This window comes from Oncorhynchus nerka, linkage group LG9b (assembly GCF_034236695.1).
Source record: "Oncorhynchus nerka isolate Pitt River linkage group LG9b, Oner_Uvic_2.0, whole genome shotgun sequence".
In the NCBI taxonomy this organism is placed as follows: domain Eukaryota; kingdom Metazoa; phylum Chordata; class Actinopteri; order Salmoniformes; family Salmonidae; genus Oncorhynchus; species Oncorhynchus nerka.
This window is the reverse complement of record NC_088424.1, coordinates 10,511,687-10,521,667: the sequence shown is the minus strand read 5'-3', so window position 1 is coordinate 10,521,667 and position 9,981 is coordinate 10,511,687. Positions and strand designations below refer to the sequence as shown.

General features: G+C 42.6%; 1 protein-coding gene across 1 annotated transcript; it reads right to left on the bottom strand.

The window, feature by feature from the left end:
• Positions 1-392: 392 nt before the first annotated feature.
• On the bottom strand, positions 393-8,401 carry proca (protein C (inactivator of coagulation factors Va and VIIIa), a). Its single transcript, XM_029642021.2, has 9 exons — positions 8,293-8,401; positions 7,434-7,533; positions 6,177-6,334; positions 6,028-6,052; positions 5,589-5,699; positions 5,167-5,307; positions 3,011-3,129; positions 2,563-2,680; positions 393-1,080 (listed from the first exon to the last, which is right to left on the bottom strand). The coding sequence occupies exons 2-9, from the start codon at positions 7,501-7,503 to the stop codon at positions 533-535; spliced, it is 1,290 nt and encodes a 429-aa protein (XP_029497881.1). The 5' UTR covers positions 7,504-7,533; positions 8,293-8,401; the 3' UTR covers positions 393-532.
• Between the last annotated feature and the right edge of the window lie 1,580 nt (positions 8,402-9,981).

Below are 9,981 nucleotides of genomic sequence, written 5' to 3'. Positions count from 1 at the left end.
AATCTCTATCCTGGTGGTCTAGTGGTTAGGATTTGGTGCTTTCACCATTGCGGCCCGGGGTCAATTCCCGGTCGGGATGAATAGCTTTGGGCTCCCGAGTGGTGCAGCGGTCTATCTCAGTGCTAGAGGCATCACTGCAGATCCTGGTTTAATTCCAGGCTGTATCACAACTGGCTGTGATAGGGGGTCCCATAGTGCACAATTGGCCCAGCAATGTTAGACTTTAGCTGGAGTAGGCCGTCTTCTTAAAGAAGAATTTGTTCTTAACTGAATTGCCTAGTTAAATAAAATAAAAAATTTGAATTATACCAAAGGCCAGTATTCTACTGTACCTTTGTTTGTAAAGATGACAAAATAATGAATCTGCCAAATAACATTAAAGAAAAACTGTGAAACTTGAGAATGTGTTGATTTATTTCACAAAGCATGTTACATATCTATACTGTAGCCTGGTGGATAGACTCAGTAGGGAGGATGGAGGGAAGGAATTAGAAGCGTAGAGGGACTTGTCTTAGGGCTCAGGAGCTTTGTCTCACCCCTTCCGTACACTCTCAATCCACTCATTGTAGTTGGACACCTTGGTGTAGATGCCCAGTTTTTCTTCGTCACCACAGCCCTCACCCCAGGACACTAGGCCGATGAGGAACCAGGTATCACGGTACAAGGTGACCATTGGGCCGCCACTGTCGCCCTCGCATGCGTCCTCCCGCCGTCCTAGCACACCGGCGCACAGAACATTGCCTGTCACGTTGTTGACCATCTGACGGGCACACAGCTCATGCTCCACCAGCGGCACCTCGATGAAGTTGAGGGCTGAGGTGAAGCGCTGGGAGTTCTGCTCCTCCTTGCCCCAACCCGTCACCACTGTGCGTGTGCCGTTGAGGTGGAGCACACCCTGGGCCAGAGCGCGGCTAGGGAGGCATGCCGGGAGGATGTACTCGGAGAAGGAGACAGGAGAGGCCAGGCGCAGCAGGGCGATGTCGTTGTCCACCGTGACTTTGTCATAGTTCGGGTGAGAGAAGGTCTTGATCACCGGCACGGTGACTTCGGTGCCCTCCAATTTATAGCGCTCGTAGTCACCTGTTGTTGAAATGTAGATGAGTGAAAGTTAAATATGGATAATCAGTGATAAAGAGCGGGTTGCAGCAACATAGGATAAAGTGTTTTCCAGTCACTGATAAGAAACACTCCTTTTCCATTGGTATTGGTTTTAAACTTTTCTTTTGCATGCCCTATTGAACACTAACCTAATCTGGCCATGAAGGATTGGTCTGCATGTATAGGGAGAAGAAGGTGAGAAGGTTTGGTCTGCATGTATAGGGAGAAGAAGGTGAGAAGGATTGGTCTGCATGTATAGGGAGAAGGTGAGAAGGATTGGTCTGCATGTATAGGGAAGAAGGTGAGAGGTGAGAAGGAGAAGAAGGTCGTCTGCATGTATAGGGAGAAGAAGGTGAGAAGGAATCGTCTGCATGTATAGGGAGAAGAAGGTGAGAAGGATTGGTCTGCATGTATAGGGAGAAGAAGGTGAGAAGGAATCGTCTGCATGTATAGGGAGAAGAAGGTGAGAAGGAATCGTCTGCATGTATAGGGAGAAGAAGGTGAGACAGATTGGTCTGCATGTATAGGGAGAAGAAGGTGAGAAGGATTGGTCTGCATGTATAGGGAGAAGAAGGTGAGAAGGAATCGTCTGCATGTATAGGGAGAAGAAGGTGAGAAGGAATCGTCTGCATGTATAGGGAGAAGAAGGTGAGACAGATTGGTCTGCATGTATAGGGAGAAGAAGGTGAGAAGGATTGGTCTGCATGTATAGGGAGAAGGTGAGAAGGATTAGTCTGCATGTATAGGGAGAAGAAGGTGAGAAGGTTTGGTCTGCATGTATAGGGAGAAGAAGGTGAGAAGGATTGGTCTGCATGTATAGGGAGAAGAAGGTGAGAAGGATTGGTCTGCATGTATAGGGAGAAGAAGGTGAGAAGGATTGGTCTGCATGTATAGGGAGAAGAAGGTGAGAAGGATTGGTCTGCATGTATAGGGAGAAGAAGGTGAGAAGGATTGGTCTGCATGTATAGGGAGAAGAAGGTGTCTGCATGTATAGGGAGAGGATTGGTCTGCATGTATAGGGAGAAGAAGGTGAGAAGGATTGGTCTGCATGTATAGGGAGAAGAAGGTGAGAAGGATTGGTCTGCATGTATAGGGAGAGAAGAAGGTGAGAAGGATTGGTCTGCATGTATAGGGAGAAGGTGAAGGTGAGAAGGATTGGTCTGCATGTATAGGGAGAAGAAGGTGAGAAGGATTGGTCTGCATGTATAGGGAGAAGAAGGTGAGAAGGATTGGTCTGCATGTATAGGGAGAAGAAGGTGAGAAGGATTGGTCTGCATGTATAGGGAGAAGAAGGTGAGAAGGATTGGTCTGCATGTATAGGGAGAAGAAGGTGAGAAGGATTGGTCTGCATGTATAGGGAGAAGAAGGTGAGAAGGATTGGTCTGCTGGAGTGTATAATAATAATGATCATAATAATCAACTCACCTTGTATCGGGTTAGTAATGAAGGTATAATGTGACTTACCCAGTCTGACGCTGAAGCGAAGGCTACTGGTCAGGCAATGGGCTGCGGTGAGGACCCAGTTCTGATCAATTAAGACCCCTCCGCAGTGAAACTTCCCCTTTGCATTCAACACAAGAGCCTAAGACACACACAAACAACTTTATGAATTTTTAAAGCCGTATTACACTCCTAAATGTATGTTTGTCAGATGTTTTCAGATTTCCGCCGTAGTCTAATGTCAACATGATTCCACATCCCACGTCATTGGTTGTATAGATCCAGTTAGATGTTTCAACCCCAAATGAATGAAAAAGAGAATATTGCCCTGCAAATCTGGAAATGTCTATCTTTTCCCTTTATGGGCTGGGAAGTAGAATCATCTTGACTACTTTTGATGTCAGTTGTAGTGCATGGGTACTGAAACAGAATCAATGTATGGGTAGTGTATGGATCAAGGTATGGATGGTACCTGCCAGGGGCTCTCCCCCTTCTTGCCCATTTCTCCCCCTACCAGCCAGGGCAGTAGTCCTTGAATGGGTTTACTGTAGGAGGTCTTGGCCACCAGTATCTGCCCACAGGAGTGGGCACCTAAAGGTAAGAAAGGAATGAAGAGAGACTGTACTGTACACTAAAACACAAGCAGTCACACATTAATGTGTCAGTGGAGGCTCCTCAGAGGAGGAAGGGGAGGGGCATCCTCCTGAGTGTATTTCATAAAGATTTAAAAAGTTATCATTTTTAGATAAAACTATACTAAATATAACAATTTTAAAAAATATATAACTTTCAGTTTCACTTTCTTAGCTAGCAAATAGTTTAGCCTACTGAAACACCCTGCTCAAACAGAGGGGTGATATGTTAGCTAGCTGGCTAGTTTAGCCCACTGAAACACCCTGCTCAAACAGAGGGGTGCTATGTTAGCTAGCTGGCTAGTTTAGCCCACTGAAACACCCTGCTCAAACAGAGGGGTGCTATGTTAGCTAGCTGGCTATAACAGAGGGGTGCTATGTTAGCTAGCTGGCTATAACAGAAGGGCGCTATGTTAGCTAGCTGGCTATAACTCATTATTTTTGTTCTTGTGTTTTTCACCCCTTTTTTCTCCCCAATTGGTAGTAGTTACAGTCTTGTCTCACCGCTGCAACTCCTGCATGGACTCGGGAGAGGCGAAGGTCAAGAGCCATGCATCCTCCGAAACACAACCCCATACTGCTTCTTGACACAATGCCCATCCAAACCATACACCTGGCGACCGTGTCAGCGTGCACTGTGCCCGGCCCGCCACAGGAGAGCTAGTGCGCGATGAGACAAGGATATCCCTGCCGGCCAAGCCCTCCCTAACCCGGATGACACTTGGGCCTATTGTGCGCCGCCCCATGGGCCTCCCGGTCGCTGCCGGCTGCGACACAGCCTGGACTCGAACCAAGAATCTCTAGTGGCACAGCTAGAGTAGATGTAGATGCCCAGTTTGTCCTCATTACTCACTGGCTATGACTTTTCAACACAACACTGGAACTCTTCCAACTCAAGGTAAGATTTTGGTATTACTAATTTATTGCCACCGGGCCCACTGGTGTAACTGCTTACTGACTGTGCACCGTAACGTTACTGCATGAATGCAGTGGCCTAATATGGTGACAACGATGTAGGCTGTGTGTAGCGGTTTGGCTTGGAAAGTTTTTTTGGCCTGGTCACATACAGCTGATGTGTTGTGCATTGAGGTCCACAAGCAAAGGGAAGAGGTGAGAGGAGGAGAGCGCATATATGCGAGAAGGAATACAACGTGCCTGCTATGAAAGTGAACTGTGTTTACACGTGATCAGGGGGTGTATTTATTCCGCCAATTCTGTTGAAAAAGTTTCTTAAACGCAAGCAAATGGAACAAAACAGGGATAAACATACCTGAATTTTACCAATAGAAACTCTCGTTTGTAACTGTTGGACTAATGATTACACCCTATATCAGCTAGGTGCAGGCAAGAGTGTGCAAGGCGGTATTGAATGTCACTGTGTGCCATGTATCACTGTTACCTCAAATTTGTCTCTCGACATGTGGGCACCTATGTTGTAAACTTTCATTCATAGGCAAGGGTGTAGCAACCATGATGGGTATAGGGAAAATTGTAGTATCAGGTAGTAGCCTAAACCTATCGCTGTCACATTGAACTGGGTGACTAGAGTATGAATGAGAGTCATCCAATATGCTGTAATTTATTTGGGCACCGTAGACACACAAAACACAAAACATTTTGTCATTATTAACTTTTTTTTTAGCTCAAATTGAAGAGGTATCTAAGGGTTGAGGCGTTGCTAAATTAGACCAATTTATCCACTTATGGAAACACAACATAGCTGTCAGCAAAGATGGAAACACAACATCGCTGTCCCGTCCTTTCCACCTGTCTCATTCTGCTTTCTCCACCTGCTCGAGTTTTTCATTTAAGACACACATGGATGAACATTTCCAAAACACTGTGTACTCTTGTACACATTTTTACAACACATACTTACAAGTTAGACAATCCCCTACATAAATGTTATCCCGTTTGAGGAGAATTCCCTGTACCACAGAAAAGAGCCAGGCATAGCCAGGGTTGTTTATAAACAGGGCCCCAGAGTAATTCTTACCTTCGGGGACACAGTGTCTAGAGTTTTGGTGGAGACGGTATCCCTGGACACAGCTGCAGGTACGCCTCAGGCCGTCCTTGTGGTTTTGGCACTCATGGTCACAACCACCGTTGGCTATTGCACAATTAGTGGCTGTGCTAGCTAAACACAACAGACCGTATCAAAGCCAAAACACAAAGAAGAAGCACTGACACAAGGAACAGAACCAGAACCAGAGATGTAACAAGTACTCTCCCAGACAAAACACACAAATCAGAAAAGACGTTTCACATCACAGACATGACAAACACATGTTAATGTTTGTTTCTCATATATTAGAAAACAGAAAGTTGATCACAGAAAAAGATACAAGAAACAAACACTCAAAAGTCAAGAACATCGCAGGTGCAAACGTATCAAACACAGCGGTGTCAGGAGCTCACGTTGGTCGCAGTCTTTTCCCTCAAATCCTAGATTGCAGCGGCAGGCATAGGACTGGTAGAGGTCCACACAGGTCCCATTCACACATGGGTTTGAAATGCACTGATTTCCATCTAAGATACACACCAAAGACAGATGTAACCCTGAACAATAAGCCAAACATAATGGCAACATTTTCTCTCCATCACAGGACAGAAGCTTTGTACGTTGTGTCTGAGAGGTACAGTACATTGACACAGGGAGACCGACAGTGAAGCTGTTTTGGTAGAAAACATTTGCTTGTAGTTTAAACATTGTGTAGATATCTGTTTGTTCATTCAACTGATTCCCGAATATACATGTTTGCCAATGTCCTTACAAAGTGTACAACATAAATAGTATAAAATGCAAGGCAGTTAGAAGGATATATGAGTCTATTCGGAAACAAAAGACTTCACTGACCTGTATAAACCGTCCAGAATTCCAACTGAAAAGTAATAGAAAACTGTCAATGTCTATTATTCCTTAGCCGTACAGAGTTGATATACTCAATTCATACAGAAATGGTATACTCAAAAACGTAACATTTAATTGAATTAAAAACAGCTTACCGTGGCTTCCCTGGCTATGAAAATCTCCCTTGCCTCCTCAAACTCACATCTCTCCTCCAGGCATTCCCGCTCCATCGATGGAGGCTTCAGTTCCTCCAGGAAGGTGTTGGCCCTTTTGGAGCGCAGAAGCATGTGGGCCTCAGGACCGCTGGAAAACACTGACCAACAAAACCAGGTATGTTCATTTGGCATTAAGAGGAGGAAAACCGGTTAGAACAAGGAGGGACTACCATGTACCAGTGGTGTAAAGTACTTAAGTAAAAATACTTTAAAGCACGACTTAAGTAGATTTTTTGGGGTATCTGTACTATACTTTACTATTTAGATTACTTTTAGACTACTTATACTTCACTACATTCCTAAAGAAAATAATGTACTCCATACATTTACCCTTACACCCAAAAGTACTTGTTACATTTTAACAGGAAAATGGTCCAATTTATCCACTTAAAAAGAAAACATCCCTGGTCATCCCTACTGCCTCTGATCTGGTGGACTCACTAAACACAAATGCTTCATTTGTAAAATAATGTCTGAGTGTTGGAGTGTGCCCCTGGCTATCAGTAAAAAAAAAAACACAAGAAAATGTGCCTTCTGGTTTGCATACTATAAGGAATTTGAAATTATTCATAGTTTTACTTTTGATACTTTATATTTTATATATATTTGAGCAATTCCCTTTACTTTTAATACTTAAGTATATTTAAAACCAAATACTTTTAGACTTTTACTCAAGTAGTATTTCAATGAGTGACTTTCACTTTTACTTGAGTCATTTTCTATGAAGGTTTCTTGACTTTTACTACAGTATGACATTTGGGTACTTTTTCCCACCACTGCCATGTACTTGTCCAATATGAAACTTTCATTTTTGCTTTGCATTGCCAATGGCAACTTCTATTAGACCTCAATGAACTGTCTTGTAAGGTTAGAATGTTATTCAATGTTCTTGTGCAACATGGCACACAAGCTTTCAGGAAATGTAACTCTTTAAGCACCAGAACGGTGCATTGTCGTAGTCCTGTGATATTTGGAATTACAACACTATCTACCCACAACCCAATCACTGGTCTCTCCTATTGCACATGCAGTACTATTATATACTATATAGAAACATGACAAAAATACATAAACATTTTGCAGTGTTTGTCCGTACAGCTGTGACCTTACAGGCGATTGCATCATATTGGTGGTGGACAATAAGTTTAATGCCATTGAAAAACGTGCTACTGGGTCTTCAGATTATACATCTTTTACCTGATGTGCTGAGAGCTGAAGCCGACCACAAAGCGAGAGCCGCAGTCACACAGAGGAAAAGCTCGCCCATGATGTCTACAGACCCTGCAGCCAATGGAAACTGTCCACAGGGAACACATTTGTGAATGGTAGCATAGAGATGTATGTTTACCTTAATCTGATGTTCACACAGGAGCTGTACACTCAGTATTTATTAACAAGTTCTATTGGTATAAGACCTATATCTTCATTAAACCACATGAATTATGTTTACGTTAATCTGATGTTCACACAGGAGCTGTACACTCAGTATTTATTAACAAGTTCTATTGGTATAAGACCTATATCTTCATTAAACCACATGAATTATGTTTACGTTAATCTGATGTTCACACAGGAGCTGTACACTCAGTATTTATTAACAAGTTCTATTGGTATAAGACCTATATCTTCATTAAACCACATGAATTATTGCTAAATAAAAATAGAGGTCCCATACCAGATAGTAAAGACCAACAAACTCAATTATCTCCACTTCAATGTTCCTCTTTAAGACACAGAGATTCAAATATTAGTGATGCATAGAGAAACACAAACTGGTGTGTTAATTCCCTATGCTAATTCCCTATGCTTTGGGTTACTTCGGTCTTTCCTCATGCAACGTTTATAAAGATACGACTAGCGACTGTGGAATCTCCACAAACATGACCCTGTCCAAACGATAGGAGGAGGGACACATGCCCATAGAGTGGATTAGCATTGACTCATGACCTTGCCATCAACTAATAAAAACATATCATTGATCAAACCAGAACATTTTCCGATGAAAAAGAGAAATGCCAAAACAAAGCATTCATTAAAATATATATTTTTTACTCACATCTTCAGAAACAAGGCTGGGACAGGACTGACGGGATGTGCTGTTTAAACTGTGTTAATGACTAACTACAGATGTTTACTGTGAGTCCACAGTCTGTGTTACTAATGTCTAGCTCAGTCAGTGTTCCCTAACACAGTACTCACCTCCCATTCTAAACTGAGCACGCACAAATGAGCAAAAGCACACGCAAGCCACACATGAATACACATGAATTATGGTCATACATATCAAATGTATGATAAATGTTTTCATTAATATGTACATACATCTTGTTATATAACGTACTAAATTCTGTTAAATCATTCATAGTTATTAAGTAAGAAACATGTACATGACAAAATAGTACAAGCAAGCATGCTCCCTGCTCATAATACTTTATGTATGTAGTTATAGATGTTTATGAGCAGCTATTAGCAACTCTGTTGTTGATAGTGCATTGTGCATAGCTCATAAGGCATTGTGAATGTGCTTATAATGCATAATAGAGAAGGAATTCATATGAAGGGTTACCAATACTTTCTAAAAATTCTGTTAAGTTGGGTCAAAAGTGGATAACAATGCTATACGGACAAACTCAAATCATCCCTGTCCATGAAAGGCATGAAGATATGAATGATTGTCACGACTTCCGCCCAAGTCGGTCCCTCTCTTTGTTCGGGCGGTGTTCGGAGGTCGACGTCACCGGCCTTCTAACCATCACTGATCCCTTTTTCATTTTCGATTGGTTTTATCTTGTCTTCCTTCACACCTGGTTCCAATCCCATCAATTACATGTTGTGTATTTAACCCTCGGTTTCCCCTCAAGTCCTTGTTGGAGATTGTTTGATTGTATGTGATGTAGGGTTAGGGTTAGGGTTGTATGTGATGTAGGGTTAGGGTTGTATGTGATGTAGGGTTAGGGTTGTATGTGATGTAGGGTTAGGGTTGTATGTGATGTAGGGTTAGGGTTGTATGTGATGTAGGGTTAGGGTTGTATGTGATGTAGGGTTAGGGTTGTATGTGATGTAGGGTTAGGGTTGTATGTGGTGTAGGGTTAGGGTTGTATGTGATTAGGGTTGTAGGATGTTAGGGTTGTAATGTGATGGGTTGTATGGATGTTAGGGTTGTATGTGATGTAGGGTTAGTTAGGATGTTGTATGTGATGTAGGGTTAGGGTTGTATGTGATGTAGGGTTAGGGTTGTATGTGATGTAGGGTTAGGGTTGTATGTGATGTAGGGTTAGGGTTGTATGTGATGTAGGGTTAGGGTTGTATGTGATGGGTTAGGGTTGTATGGATGTAGGGTTAGGGTTGTATGTGATGTTTAGGGTTGTATGTGATGTAGGGTTAGGGTTGTATGTGATGTTGTATGTGATGTAGGGTTAGGGTTGTATGTGATGTAGGGTTAGGGTTGTATGTGATTTAGGGTTGGGTTGTATGTGATTTAGGGTTGGGGTTTAGTATGTGATGTAGGGTTAGGGTTGTATGTGATGTAGGGATGTTTAGGTGATTGTATTGTATGATGTTAGGGTTAGGGTTGTATGTGATGTAGGGTTAGGGTTGTATGTGATGTAGGGTTAGGTATGTGTGTAGGGTTAGGGTTGTATGTGATGTAGGGTTAGGGTTGTATGTGATGTAGGGTTGGGGTTGTATGTGATGTAGGGTTAGGGTTGTATGTGATGTTGTATGGATGTTAGGGTTGTATGTGATG